At 37.8% G+C, this 16,814-nt stretch overlaps 1 protein-coding gene across 1 annotated transcript in view; it reads right to left on the bottom strand.

Annotated features, from left to right (window-relative positions):
* Nucleotides 1–16,312, bottom strand: part of LOC122815043 (vomeronasal type-2 receptor 26-like) — a 36,934-nt gene extending 20,622 nt beyond the window's left edge. Inside the window, exons 1-2 of the mRNA XM_044087291.1 lie at nucleotides 16,019–16,312; nucleotides 356–577 (exon numbers count right to left, since the gene is read on the bottom strand). Coding sequence (XP_043943226.1) covers nucleotides 356–577; nucleotides 16,019–16,312 — 516 coding nt within the window. The remainder of the gene's footprint in view (nucleotides 1–355; nucleotides 578–16,018) is intronic.
* Between the last annotated feature and the right edge of the window lie 502 nt (nucleotides 16,313–16,814).

Here is a 16,814-nt window from a genome sequence, read left to right as displayed (position 1 = left end):
AGCTGGAAATCAATAAATGCAGCATAACATAGAACAAAGATGCATCTGTGCTGCATAATTTTATGGGAAGCATACTTTTACTTTTGTATGTCATTGAAGCCATTAATAATAGAAGTGTGCTACATCGTTTGTAACTTTGCTTCTGTCCTACTGATATATTCAGCTCCTTCATTCATTTGTATATTCTCTCAAAACATTGTAAGGCCTATCAGAATATCTTAGGCAGTTACACAACTGCATTAATGAATTTGGAATATGGCACTTAATAATCTATGACAGCTGATGAAGTAAAAAGCATGTGAATATCATTTATGTTATAATTTTATTGTTTGGCATAATGATATCAATTCCTCACCTTTGTTTTCCCAGATGCTACAACAAAGGCAGTATTATTGAAGGTAAGGACTTCTTTAGCGTTAAAATCAAATTGGCCAATCTCCAAATACTGCAATGTTTCATCCAATTTAATATGCCACAGAAGCAGATCATAAACAGCTGGTGGGTCACCATTTGCATCAAAAAATATATCATCACCATTCTGTGCTTTAAAATGGACATTTTTCACATAGTGAAGCAGCTACAATGGAAATAAAAGACACATAACTTGGATTTGCATTGTGTGATATTTTGTCATTTGTTTAAATATTTTGTGGTACCAGAGTAGGTGATCATAGATCATAGATTAGTACTAAGCTAACTGCCCTTGCTAGCCATTTTAAGCCTAGCCAATTATCCCTTGTGAGACTCAAACCCTGCACCTTGTGTTTGTAAGGCAAACATCTTAACCGTTCGGCCACCCTCCCAACCCATTTTATTCTTTTTTGCCAAATGTGTGTTCTTTCATTATTATGCTTTCTGGCAAGAGCTGACTAGTTGACCATGTTACAAGAAAGTTTGTAATAGCTCAAGAGCACCAACAAGAAAGTAATTTGTTGATGTCCACATATATAAATGCCTTTAGTATTTGCATGTAACCATGGACTCTGATATACTTATAGACTGTACACACTTTGATTCATGTTAAAACTGGAAGATGAGAATTATGGAAATTCCCCTTACATTTCTAACTTGTTCTCCAATGAATATCTGTTCTGATAAAGATATTGAAATGTTTTACTCTGTTGGCAAAGTTCTAAATAGTGCATCTGATTTTTACCTTTGCAGAACTTTTTAGCATTTCTTTGTTTTGCTATTATTTTTTTCTAAACGGCCACAATATGGTCCGAAGGGGATAGATCCTGATTGAAAGCAAAAGACTGGGGGTACTCTAGGCATTAGAGACTGTGTATTAGGGCCCAATACCAAGATACAGCATGACCTGGTGAAATAATACCTCATATACAAGCATTATGTCCACAGCAGACTCTGTACAAGTTATATGCACATAATCGTTAAGGGTACATATTCCAGGCTCTTCACAGAGCAGACAGTGCACAGCATATGTCTGTCTAACTGTTTGATGCAACAGTAAGCAATAACATTGGGAATAGGCTTGAGACAGTAGATAAAGCCTAAGACACAAAGCTACCACTCCATGTTCCTCCTTGCTTCAGTCTCACTTGAAAATATCAGATGGCATTTATTTGTCTATTTATTAAGTGGGTGAACAGACTGGTCCAGAGACCTTGTTCAGCCATGAGCTGGGATTTAGTAAAAATACAATATATAAACAGTAAAACATTCGAGACATGATTGAAAGGAAATGGTGCAGCAGTTGAATTTATGCAGCACTAATGTGCGCACTTGTGGTACTGTGTCATTCTGTGATTCACAAGTATACCTTCACCTTCAGTCACAACCTCCTGTGACAAGAAAGTGGCACCACTATGAATTGCATAGCTAAGAAGCCTTTCCAGCTTTGGTATTCATTTCACTGTCTTACAAACTGAGATTTAAAGTCGAAACACACAACGAAAAAGCACTCAATTGGAGGGGAAAGCTTTAGTAATAAGAACTTTAATCAATCTCTTGGGGTATCATCAGACAGAGTGCACCTTAAAGAAGCACTGGTCCTACCACATGACACACAGATGCAGACCTTTCCCCATACAGTCACACACATACTTGTACGCATATAATACTCATACAGATACCTGCAGGATTTTTATACATTTGTTAACCAGGCAGGCCCAATGGACACAAGTATCCCATTTCAGGTTCAACCTGAGAGTACTGTATGGTGAATAGACTTGCACAGAGTTGCACAGTAAGCAAATGGAATTGGAAGTAGGCAAACCCTATGCTTGACTACAAGAAACAACTTAATAACAGCCGAGATACTTAATCCTCTGCACTAACTGCCAGTTGATAGCTTTCTAATGACCTTACCTCAGGTACTGTCAGACAGAAAAGGTTATGTATATCAGGATCATGTTACAAGTCATAGCTCTGATCTAAATAACCAGTCTGTAAAACAGATTAGACCACACACACATATGCGCAGGCATACCTCTTACGTAGACACTCTGGCTCTCACTCACAATCATCCAGAGACATGCAGGTGCATACATGCACATAGACACACACACACACACACACACACACACACACACACACACACACACACACACACACACACACACACGCACACCATTACCCACAAACATATCTTCTTGCTATTCACACAAGCTACAGGTTATGTCAGAGAACAATCATCCACTACACATACATCACACACAGAGTGACACACACACATATGCATGTATGCATGTATATACACATACACTAAGAATTTGTGTACAGAGTCATTGCATCTAGATCTAAGGATGTTATAATTCCATTATACTCATCCCTAATCAGACCAGTAATTGAGTACAATGCTCCCCTTTGCATGCACCTCACCAGGAACCTGCAACAATTGGAGAGACCACACAGGTTTCTCAACAAGAAATTGCACTGTACACAAAATAAGTCTTATGCAGAAAGACTTAGAGCTCTGTCACTGTATTCTCTCTCCTACAGGTTACTAAGGTGTGACCTGTGCCTGGCTTATAGGGCAATGTCTGACCAGGCCCTGAGGGAAATGCTACACATTCGTAAATCAAACTGCACGAGGACCACTCACTCCAGGGATCTTAACCTAGCCTCTGACATGAACAGGTCATTCTGGAGATATAGCTACATCTCCCAGAGACTGCCACTTGTCTGGAACAAGCTTCCAATTTATTTGAAACAGAGCCCCTCCCTGACCATCTTCAAATGCAACCTAGATCAATGGATGGCTGACCGCAAATTCACCCTTGGGGTGGGGCCCATTTCCCTCCTGGATAGAGGAAGTCATTATTAACCACCATAGACCTTTACTTCTGTGAATTTTATTCACCTAACCACCAACAATTGGGGCAACTCAGGATAAATATGGCTAGGTTTGTAAGGGCGCTAGGGCCACTGATTAACAGGTTGGTTTTTTTTTCTATTTTTGCTGTTGAGTTATGCTCATAGGAAGCCTTGATGTGTCATATGAATTTGGTTAATTGTTTCTCTTCTGTATTTGCTTTCCAAACTGAGATTGAACTTTGTATGTGATATTGATTCCTTTTTTAATTTAACTTAGTATATTTAAGTGAAAGTTTCACAATATTGGTTTCTTGGTTACCCTAACCCCATAGTTAGATCATAAAAGAAAACATTTGAGAATAGTCATTTTGGATGATATACAGAATAATGAAACTTCCAGCTGTGGCAGTGTACTTGAGGTCTACATCTGGCAGACCTGGATCCTGAGACCCAGGTTCATAAAGATTGCCATTCCACAAGGTCACCTAGCTTGAGAAGTGCATGCCATGTATATGTCAAAATATACACATTTGCAGACTATGACCGTACACCATATATGTGCATTGGTGAGCTCTTAATAATAACATACAATTATGTATTTCAGGTGACTGTAGCTAATCCCTGCACCCTCAGCCATTGATATGCATATGTAATTCCCAGACACCTGCAGATCACATCTACAATCAACTACATATCTTTATTACAAATGCGGCCAGGCAAAGGTTTGGAGTGCTGAATTTTTGATTCAGGTGTTCGGCCATATCCTTAAGTGCTTCTTGAGTCATCCCAGATAGGTACCTTATGTGCACTTTTGTATAATATTGCAACTTCAAAGCATGACTGCCTTTCAATCCAGAGTGTAGGAGGACTGTGCTATGAGCCTTAGATAAATAAGCCATAACAGAAATGTGACACACTGCCTTGTGACAACAAAAAGGCAAAGGAGGAAGAACATCAGTATGCCAGAGAACAGAATGGCAATATGTCTTTATACATGCAATATGGCAAGGTTTGGTGCAAACCTGTGTGCTAATGCAGGCTAAGCACTATACAGATAAAACATGAGAACAACACTGGTAAGGCTGTCTTGTGGATACCTAACCAAGGATTTGGTATAATGGATAATGTCTTCACCTCACAGACACAAAGTACAAGGTATGAGTCTGACCGCAAGCGATTGGCTAGGCTTAAAATGACGCTTCTGGGTAGTTAGCCTAGTATTCACCTATAAGAATGTAAATTTGTGTATGTCCTGAATGGCAAAGGAATCATATAGTACCTGTATTTTCAAAACATAATATATTTCTATGTAGACTTAAGACATTCATCATCTCTACAGGCATCAGAGGGCATACAACACAGGTAGCTACAGTATAATAGACGTTATAATACATGCATAAGTGCTGTATCCAGTGATACAGACACCCACAACATTACAGAGATGAAGCTTCAGGTAGGGTCTGCCACACATGACTGGCTGCCATCCTCACAACAGGCTGAATTTATGGGCATATTAGTGCATATTGTTGAGATATTTATGATTGACGTAAGTTTTTTAAAACACTAGAGGCACAAGCACATAACAAAAGCAGAGGTTTATCAAGCAACAAATGAAAAGATCTCTCTTGGCTTTTCTCAGTCAGTTCACAAACCATTTATATTTCTTATAGTATTGTAGAAGTAAGAGTTGCAGTCCACAGAAATAACTCCACCACCAGAGGTTTAGCCAGAGAATATAAATTCATAATAGAGTACTCCGTGAACCCACCTGTCATTTGAAAATTAAAACATTTCCTCCCTTCACTTAACAAATGTTTGTATCACTTTTACTCTAAAACTATTACGTAGGTATTTTATCAGTCTATGAAACTCTTACTGGAGGCATCAATGAGAACAGTTATGGGCATAGTATCTCCTAAAAAAGCCTTGCCTACAGAAAAAAAGAGGTTATAACCCCCCTGTACCCTTCCCTTATCAGGTCAATAATAGAGTGAAATGCTCCTTTTGGTATGTTCTTTTCAAAACATCTGAAGCAATTGGCGAGACCACAAATTTTCCTTACAAAGAAAATTCAGGGTCTTCAAGATCTGTCTTTTGTGGACTGAAATAATTGTCACTTTACTCTGTGTCATATAGACTGTTTAGAGATGACCTGCACCTTGCATATAGAACAATTTCTGACCCAGCTTTAATGGAAATGCTGTACGTTCACAAGTCAAATGGCACACAGATCACTCACTCAAAGGACCTTAACCAAGTATGTTACATCAAAAAAACTTGCTGGAGAGACAGATTTGTCTCTCAGAGGTGGCTTCATCTTTAGAACATGCTTCCTATTAATCTTAAACAAAGTCCCTCACTGGCCCTGTATAAGAACAATTTGGATGATTGGATGGGTAACTGGAAATTCACCCCAGGGGTTTCACCCGTGTCCCTCTTGGACAGGGACAATAGGTGCTGATTTTTGTGTCTGCTTGACCCAGACACCCTTGGGAACATGGGTTGAACTTGGCTAGGCTTGTAACAACCCTGGAGCAGTTAGACTAGTAACCTCCTATGAACCTATGATAAGTAATGTACAGAAAATTGTACTCAGTAGAGTACAAAGTGTATGCCTAGCTACACCCATGTCCACTGCAGATGTTTAGTCTAGCACTGCTTTTCCAACAATCTGGAAATGAATACATACAGCTACAGGCCTTGCCTGACCCTCCTTTCAGTTCCACAAACAAAAGCTTCACCTGAGCTTGCCTCAGTCTGCATTCTCCATTGTCCCCATCTGGGTCATCACACCTCAGGAAGCACAAATCTCTGGGCAGAGTCCTTGCTCTTCTTTACACTGAATTTCATGCTTGAGGAATGAACTCCTTGTGTTTACCTTTCTGGCTCCATCTTTTATACAAGTTTAAGGGATGGTCATTAATTGTATTAATATAATAAACATCCTGACTAGATTGCTGTGTGAACATTTTAGACACAAATCACCCATAAAGTTACCTTTTCTACAGATCATCAGATACACATTCCTCAAGAATCAAGTGCCCGAATCACAAGATACATAATATTAAAATATATCTATAGATATATCCATATATATATATATATATATATATATATATATATATATATATATATATCTATATATATATATATATATATATATATATATATATATATTTACCTATATCTATCTATATATCTTTATCTAATATATATATATATATATATATATATATATATATATATATATATCTATATCTATATGGGTCTACTTTACATGAACAATGGTTCAAAATGTCGAAGACGATATGGCCGAGACCATATGATCGACATTTCGAATGTAAAGCACAAAAAAAAAAAAAAAACACTCGCCTTAACACTTCTAGCCCCCCCGCACCCCCCCCATGGGGGGCTCTGCCCCCCCATGTAACTTAAATATACCAACTCCGAGATCGCACTACAGTGCAGGAATGGAAATCTTAACATTCCACACTGTACGGAAATGCCATTTCCGCATGGTCAGCATTTCAAAAGTCGATCATATGGTCTCGGCCATATGGTCTTCGACATTATGAAATGTCGACCATGTCAAGGGGACCCATATCTATATATATATCTATATATATATCTATATATATATATATATATATATATATATATATGTGTGTGTGTGTGTGTGTGTGTGTGTGTGTGTGTAGATATATATATATATATATATATATATATATATATATATATATATACATTTATATATATATATATATATATATATATATATATATATATATATATATATATATATATATATATATATATATATATATATATATATATATATATATTCATATATTTAACTTAGGTAAGTTAGATAGTGGTGGGGGTAACCCTCACATATTTTGGGCTGCAGGGAACTTGGCCCTATGAAATATGCTCACTATTTCAGTTTTTTGTCCTGTGTGTTCCAGGCATTTGTTTTCAGTGATGTGGTTTGATGGAATTGACTTATTCAAGGTTTCAAAAAAAAATAAAAAACATATCTCATGCTACATACATAAATTAGATACTGCCCCCCCCCCCTACCAACCCACCACCTTGAAATTATACTTATATATACTGGATTATGTAACCACAGATAGCCATCAGAAATCATCATTAATTTCAATCTTCTGAAATATTCCTTATTGAGTTTTGTTCACATTTGGTCATGTTTTATTGCCAATCCTTCATCAATTCCCAAATATTTATATACTTCCTCCTGCTCAAGTTCCTTTATATCAGATTCCTGAACCAAATATTTTCTTGGTGCTGCTGCTTTCCTGCTTTAAATCTTGCTTTTGAACATTCTTCCAGACCAAATTACATTCTTATATCGTCTGAGAAAGTTTTGACCAGTTGCAGTTGTGCTTTCAGCTGATTATCTGATTAACTATACGGTTTTAAATCATCCACAAAAAGAAGATGAGACATCTTTACATTTGCTGCTTTCTGGGATCCAAATTGTAACCATGACCTAATCTGTTAAGTAGGTAGTTTAATTGGTTAAGGGCAAGACAAAAGAATAACAATAATGAGTCACCCTGGAATATCTCCCCTTTGAATTTTTATCCTTGGAATGATAATTTGTCCTTTATCATGGCTTAACTGCAGGGTGGTTTACCCCTGTTTCATGGTCACCGTAATTTAACTGATCACAGTAGGCTGTATCTTATACATCAATAAACACTCCTTTATCCATGAATGTGGGATGCTGTCAAATGCTTTTTTTTAACTCTAGCCATGCCATACTATTTATTATTTATTTATTTACATTTGTTTACCGGGAAAGCCCGACTTGGACAGAAGCCCATTTTCAGCATTATGACTGTATTTAACAACCAACCATCCTTTTTTCCATGTGACTTTCTTTTTTTAGCCTTCTGTTATATTGCCATGATTGAGTTTTCTTCTAAATGACTATAAACTCTGTCAGCATCAATTCCCATATATCGTTTAGATATCTTCAGAAGGCAAGTCATTGATCTATAGTATTTAGGATAGTTTGCAGGTTCACTCTTAAAGAGGAGTTTCATTTTTCCTGTTGTTAACTAGGTTGCTGTGTATTCAGAATGGGCATATAAGTAGTTCTTACTGAGTTCTAAATCTTTGTGTAAAGATACCAATAATTTAAGCCAGAAGTTAAATATTACATCTGGGGCTTGGGTTTTTAATTTACGAGTTTTTCTTAATTTTTTTTTCAAATTCTCTGGATGTTACTTCATCCCATTTCATATACTGTACATTTGAACTTCTTAATGTTTCTTTTACATCTTTTATCCATTCATCATCTGTGTTATATTCCATAACAGAGTCTTCATAGACATTTCTCCAAAATATGTCTATTTCTTTTTTTTTTTTTTCTCTGATGGTATTTCTGTTCTTTTCACTTTGTTTCCAAATTCTCTATAATTTTTTGGGTCATTAATGAATTGTTTATTCTGTAGTTATATTTTAAGTTTTTTTCTCCCTGTGCTGATATCTTTAGTTTATTATTTGCAATAGTCTACAATAGATCCTGGTCTGTTCTGATATTGTGTCTTGCTTTTATCACATCTCTCTTTCTTAGTGTTTTTGTCGATCTGTTCCCTCTTCTATACTCTTCTAACAATGACACTTCTTGTCTTAAATTGCTTTACATTTTCTCTATTCAGTACTTCCATGATGTTATTTGATTTCTTCCTTTCCTTTCCCTTATTGCCCCGTGTTTTTGTGGTAAGAATGTATCTGTTAATAATTTAGCTGCACAGTAATGTATCCTATTTACTTCTGTTATGTCCCATGAATTTCTGTTAATAGTCTTGCTTACTATACTCATTTGTTTTATCAGGCTTCTAAAATTTTGGGTCTTAATGGCTTTCTGTAATCTATTTCTTTCATGTATTTTAATAGTTTTATCCATCTCAGTTAAATCAAGCAACTCTTTCCTTAGATCATTTTCTTCTAAACTGAGGCACATTCTTTGTTCTTCATTTCCTCTGGACATTCTACAGAAAATTCCAAAACATCTTCCTGTGACATATTCTCTTCAGCTGCATCCTAGATTATTCATTGCTCTTTCATATGGCAACTCATTGGCTTGTCAGTCCATAGCATCAACTGCATCAGCATCACCACCATTTCTTGCTCCTTCCCTTACTACGCAATTCAAACTGACCTTTTGTACTGGTTTCCTACTGAAACCTCCAGAGTATCGTCATGTGGCAAGTTATCAGATCCTTACCTGTTTTTCCTTAATTCGGGAACTCAGTTTTCAATCATGCTGTGACATTACAAGAGTTGGATTTTCTACACTAAATCCTTTACTTTGCAGGTAATCCATAACTTCAGTTTCTATTTCTTTTACTTCTCCATAACTAATCCTCTTTTGACTGTCCCCTTTTGTTTTCTTATTTTTTGTACTGTGAAATTTTCCATATCCAGATGCCTTTGCCTATATTTCTCTTCAAATATCTTTAGTGCTATTTTTTGTATTAATTAGTTTTGCTTTCTCCTTCACATAAATATTGCACAATATTAAATATTTTTTTCCTTTCCCATCTCTATATTTCTTCTTCAGATGTTTCCTGCTCCACCTGTTTCTCCTTACTTTGGGGACTCATTATTCCATCATCCTGTACATGACCTGTGTTAGACTTTCTACACTAAATCCTTCACTTCACAGGTATTCCATAACTTCAGCTTCTATTTGTTTAACTTCTACTTTACTATTCTTTTGTTCTACCTTCTCCTTTTGTGATCTTATTTTTTGTATTGAGAAATTTTCCATATCTGAGTGCCTCTGCCTGTATTTCCTCTTCAAATATCTTTGGTGCTGCTTTTTTTTTTGTATTGATTGGTTTGGCTTTCTCCTTTGCTTAAATATTGCACTAGATCAGATCTCTCATTTTCCCAGCTCTATGTTTCTTTTTTTGTATCTTTCAAAAATCTCTACGTTTTGTTGGTTATATTTTTAAACTTCCTTGGTCGCTTGTTTTCCCAATGGCCCAAAGTTTCTTGATCTATATAATGGTTTTCGTGGATCTGTTGTATTAAAGAACACAGATATGCATTTGAAGCTTTTGACAGTTTTTCTTGTGTAAGTATTTTTTCATCTAATTTCTCTTTTAATCTTTTTAAATATCTTCTATCTAGGAATTTTGGGCTTCTTGCATAATAGTAACAATACATAATTTCTTTGTTATCTTCAGTAGTGCACTCTTTTTTGGCCTTTCAGTTTTTGTGATTTTTGTAACCTGTGCATCCTTCTACAACGGGGGGGGGGGGGGGGGGGGGCATCCAGGGAATGACACTACCAGTTGTGTTACTGTAGCCTTGGCATTAGCCTTGCATAATGGTACACCTTCTGAAAATGGCATAACATTATTTTCACAAATAAAATTAATTTCCTAATTAGATTGCTGTAAGATCTTCACAGACATGCATGACAGTCATGGCACACTTAAATACATATGACCCATTCTCCCTGAATAAAATGTTATACTGTATACACAATGTAGACATGCAAAAGGATATTTGATATGGACTGTGATCTTAGAAGCTTATTGGCAGTGGTCCAGGCCATGTACTAGATATCATCCACACAAAATATGGCCACAAGTGCCCAGGCCACATATGCAGAGACTATATCAGCACTGCTGGCATACAATGATGTGTGTGTTTTTAGCCAGCTTTGTTATGGGGTTACGCATTATTCTTTTAAAAGCTCCTATCATATCAGCTGAAAATCTCTTTCTCTTCCTTCCCAATCATGAAGAGCAACACACATGCTTGATGCACCATGGAATGTCATAATAATCAATAATCAAAACACAGGAGGGATGTATCTGTTGCTGTAGTCTCCTACCGAGCATATGCAAAACATGTATTAGTAATGGCATACCCATATACCATGGAAATACTGATCCCCATAGTCATCACTGTCCATGTGAGTTCCTGCCATATGATCCCAAAAATGTTTGATCCTGTACACTGAAAAAAGTAATGGTGCATTGTGATAAATGATCACTCTCTATTGATTCTTCTCACTAGAAAAACTGGACTGGACTGAGAACCTGTTCCACCAGTGCCAATGGAAATATATACATAACAGTTGCCTGCCCTCCAATGGAAGCAGCTAGGATGTCTGCAGTTACCATGTCCTATGTGACTGTAGCTGTACTTTTGGATTATCCTGCTTCCACATAGTTTGTTTCAGCACCACCATATCTCCGTACCTGTAGGATCATTGTGCCATTTGACAGTGCCATCTGATGGGGACATGTCCACTCCCCTGTGAGTCATTATTATTTATTTATTGATTTATTTATTTTACATTTGTTGACCAGGAGTGTCTGTCTGAGCTAAAGCCCTTTTTCAGCAGAGGCCCTGGGAGAAAAGCTCCACATGATACAAACAATTTACAATTCCAATGTAATTTAAAAATACATGCAGTAGTACATAATGGCAGAAAGACATAAGTCAAAGGGAAGCAGACAGCAGTATGATGTTACAATTTTATGATATAAATGTATAAGAAGTCTCATGATAAGTTGGACTATTTATGAAGTAGTACATGAGCCCCACTGTACCAGTATATTAGGAGGAATTTACAGATAAATGGCAGGGAAAGAAAGTGAAGAGAGAGGGGAAAGAAAGGGGGTAACGTAAGAGGACAGAGAAAGATTGTGAGAGAGAACAAGTAAAGAGAGAAGAGAAAGACAATTACTTTGTATGATAGACGTATTCAGGGAGGATGAGAACAGTGGCAGGTCCAGTGTTCTTTAAAGTACTCTTTTGTGGCCATTTTAAATTGTTTGGGATGTGTAAGGGATCTGACTTCAAGTGGGAGTTTGTTCCAGGCTATAGAGGGGTTGTAACTATAGATGTTACACCCAGATTTAGACTTGGGTTTACGGATAAATAATAGATCTTGGGTTGAGCTCCTGAGGTGCCTAGCAGTTGAGAGTAGTGGGAGATGAGAGATCTTAAAGCTGGACAGTAGGCTGGCTGGTAAAGAATGGAATGAATAGTTTGGAGCTGGGAGACAAGAAGCAGATGAGGTAGTTCAAGCCAATTTAAGTGTTTTAAGAAGAGACACTGGTGGGATTTATACGTTTGGTGGTCTGCAAAATCTTTCTGTCTTCTGATAGGTTGATTAAAGTTTTGCTAGTAGAGTAGAGTTTAAATTTGTAAGTATTTGTGAGCAATAAGTTAGGCAAGGTAGAAAATAGGGATGTGTGAGAGTGATCCTGGCTTCAGTGGTGAGGAATTGTTTATTTCTATACAGAAGTCCTAGTTTCTGATGTTTTGTTCTGATACAATTATTTATGTAAGATCGAGTTTTAGCTGATCATCAATGGCGATGCCAAGGAGTTTAGTGCTGGTGTCGATTTCAAAAGGGGTATTGTTAAGGGACATTATGGAGAGGGAAGATTTGATGCGATTAACTGTTTTAGGGAGAAAGAGTAACAGTTTTGGGTATTTTTTGGGTTGAGGATGAGCTGATTATTAGAGAGCCATGTCTCGACTGCATTGAAGGATGATTGGGTGGCTGTTAGAAGTTCAGATGGGGAGTTAGCAATGGTAATGGCTGTAGAGTCATTAGCACATTGGACTATGGTAGACTGTGGGCAGGTAGAATAAAGTAAATCGGTGAAGATATTAACAAGTAGTAGTCCAAGAACAGATCCTTGGGGGACACCCATTCTTACTGGAAGGGGGGTAGAATGAGCAGAGTTCCATCTTACTGACTGACATCTGTCAGTGAGATAGCTGGAGAACCATGCAACTGTATCTTGGGCGAAGTTGAGGTCAGTTTGGGTAGAAGCAGAGAGTGAGAACTGTGTCGGAGGCCTTTGATAGATCAAGAAATAAGCAAGAGATAAGTTTATAATCATCTCTGGCTAAAGAAATAGTGTTGAGGAAGGATAGTAGAGCTGCAGAGGTACTATATTTTGGACTGAAACCATTCTGTGTCGGAGTGAGCAATTGATCCTGTGTGAGATATTGCATAACTTGTTTATGTATACATTTCTCCAAGACTTTAGCTAAAGGGGAGAGGATAGCAATAGGTCTGACATTTAGTAGCATCATTGTGTTGTTCCACATTGCCATTTGATGGGGACATGTCCACTCACCCATGACTCACTGGCAATAACATCATTGCACTATTTCACAATGCCATCAGTGAGAGCCCCAACCACTGTAATAGCAGTCTTGCATGAAAGGTGAAAGTTGATGGGATAAAACATGTTCAGCAAAAAATCATTGAATCGAATGGCATTTTCAGTGCAATTACATCGAACATGCCATTCGTCAAACTGTTCATACTGAGATCGCAGTACAGTGAGGATCTGGAAATTTGCCCTTTCCCCACTGTATTGCAATTTCGGAGTTGGTATATATAATTAACGGGGGGGTGTGAGGGGAATTTGATGAACAGCATTTCTGATGAAATGCCATTTGTTGAAGTGAAAACATCTCAATATAGGACATGTAAGCATCTATCAGTCTGTGCAGCTGGTCTAGGACTATTGCACGAAGCTACAATAGTCGACCCCAACATCACCTAACACATTTTAATGAAAGCACTTTTAACGAAAAAGCACATTCATTAAAATGTGTCAAAAAAAAAAAAAAGAAAGAAAGAAAAAAAGCTTTATGCAGGGAGGCTATGCCCCCCTCCACCCCCCACACCCCCTACTTTAATAGTCTCACTTCGAGACCACACTACAGTGGGAAAAAGGGAATCTTCCTTTATCTGCACCGTAGTACAGCCTCCACAACAGGCATACTTACACGAAAATGCTGCTTCGGTGAACAGCATTTTCGCATAAGTAGGCTCGACCATCAGTGATTCGGGAAAAAGTGCATTGGGGATTAGTACGGAACCCGTGCAGCTATACCCCAAGTACACACCCACTTAAAGAAATACATAACCTTTGTACCACAATGCTGGGCCCTGGAAAACTCATATAATATGCATGAAACGTGCACTAAGGTGACATGTTGGCAAATGTGACATCCAAGATCATGCACTATTCCTGACCTGCCTTCTGCATCACTACCTACATGTGCAACTTTGCTGCAAGGGACTATATACATTAGTTGCATATGGGGTTGTTTATTATCAACAACACAAAATATCATGCAACTGCCCAACCCAAGTGGCCATGATTGTATGTACAGCGCAGAACTGCACATTGAGGGCACCAGCATCAATGTTGTCTCCCAGTATCCTACCCTTTGATCCCTGATCTTCAAGGGAAATAAAGAACTTCTTATCATCATTCAGTGGAGTACTGGCTGGGCTACCACCTGTGGCATTTCAAGTTTCCTCAATTTCGCTTTCATGCAGCATTGCAAGATCCTATCTGTTTGTGACAAGGCAACTACAGGACTACACTGTGCATCTGTGACTGCCAGTAACACTGACCATCCTGACTATATGGTGCTAAAGATACGAGCTATGACCTCACTTTCCACCATGACCCAAGAAAACATTCTATGTTGCTATAATGTCGTCATTAATATGCCCATACCTCTCAACTGTACAAATTTTCACAGCATGCCCATATTTTTGACAAATATTTTTGATCTGTTCCTCATAAAAATTGTTTTTGTTTTTGACACATCACTGGGATGATCTAAGAATTAAAGTCACTAAATAATGACATGCATTTGAGTTTCAGACTTCATCTCCTTCAGAAAATGCATGCTAATGCAAATTCTGTTATTTTGCCAACTTTCTAAATTTATAAGAGCAGTATTTAGAATGTGTCACTATTTATGGGCCCTCTCCCCATTATGTCAGGCTTTGTCTAGATTTCTTGCACTAAGATGTTGACAGGTATGAATGTTATTCTCCATAGTTGTGAAATTGTCATGTCACAGTAGCTATGCAGCTTACAGCTACCATAAGACACATGAACAAGAAATACTACTGGGGGTAGATATTCATATAATAGTACAGACCTAACAGTTGTAGATCTGAAGGATGCCACACAAATACAATCACAGGCAATGTGCAGTCAGTCACAACAGAGGTAAATAGTGAAGTAGTATATGTAGATATGTGATTGTTGGCAAACCATGTTCTTTCATTGGATAGATTTAGTAAGCATCTGTTACTATCTACAGTCATAATTGCACATAGATTTGCCATAACAGTATGGCAGACAGCTGTTCATTTTTACAAATACCATCAAGATACAGAATTGTATATGAATCAGCAAGCATATACTGAGCAAGAGTTTCACTCATTGATTAAGTGGAATATTTCACTTCATGCCACTTCTCTCTGCTCATTCACCGAATGGAGTTTACTTTCAACACGTCTGTTTACATGGCCAGTTAACACATTCCATTAAAAATAGGCTACATAAAACTGACAGGACAGTATAGAATTCTACCAACTTGACAAGGATATTGTTAGTTATTTGCAGTGAAAGTGTACATGAGGTGCAATGCATTCCTGTGACATGATCTGTATTTCTTATGCTAACTACAGGTCATTAAACAATGAATGTTTGAGCTCAGCAATTGTATTCTGCATGCATGACCTCAAGTGTATAGCTGTCATATCTGTACAGTTATGTAAATAACTTCACGTCATGAAGAACATGGCAAGTGCATCATGCTATGAGGGTGGTTTATGGGCAGCTATGTCAAACAAGAAAGATACCTTTATAATACTCTACTCTCCCTTACCAGGTACTATGATGCATACCTGTTTACCTTGGCAACTATTGCAGTGATCTGGCATGGAGGTGGCCAAGCAAGGCTCATCACTGCAGGAGTATATTGCAGCCAGAATGACATGTGGATTCACAAAGTCCAATTCTGCTTGGCATATTACATTGTTTTTACAGTGCATCTCATATCTGATAATGTAATAGTATTTTTTTTCTACATTTTGTTCTTCTGGGCTGCCATTGACTTTAGGCTTCACCTTACTGTTCCTAGATGCTTTGTCCAGCTTGATCCTTTTGCATTCATATATCAAGCCCCATTGCTGCTCCATAGGGACTGTTTCCCTCCCTGGTGTGGAAGGCCATAGGGTGAGCAAGCACACTAGGATGGAGGCAGGAAACCTGAGGTGTCATACACCTGTCATACAGTTGGTTTGGCTTGGCTTGGCTAAGGTTTTTTGCCAGCTGAACTACTCCCCATTTTATATATTCAGAACATGACCATGAGATGCCTGTAAAGGGATGGGGGTACCTGAGAATATGGTGATGTTACCGCCACTTAACCCCCCCTTTGAAAATGAACATGGTGTGGTAGGTCCTGATCTACATCAAGAGATCAAACTGCCCATTCACAAAAGCACCCCTTCCCTCCTCTAGAGCTAGGCAAACAGGCTAAAGTTGGGGTCCCCTGGGCACTTACAGTAGAAGCATCACCCTGCCACTCTTCCTAAGAAACATTTTAGTTCATGAAGCAAAGTTTTAGGAGTAGAATGCACAGACTGAGTTGTAGCTACAATGCTCTTTCATTGTGGCTGGCCTGTGTGCACAGCATCA

This window comes from Protopterus annectens, chromosome 11.part0 (assembly GCF_019279795.1).
Source record: "Protopterus annectens isolate FY-2018-M chromosome 11.part0, PAN1.0, whole genome shotgun sequence".
NCBI lineage: Eukaryota > Metazoa > Chordata > Ceratodontiformes > Protopteridae > Protopterus > Protopterus annectens.
This window is presented reverse-complemented; position numbering and strand designations above follow the sequence as displayed.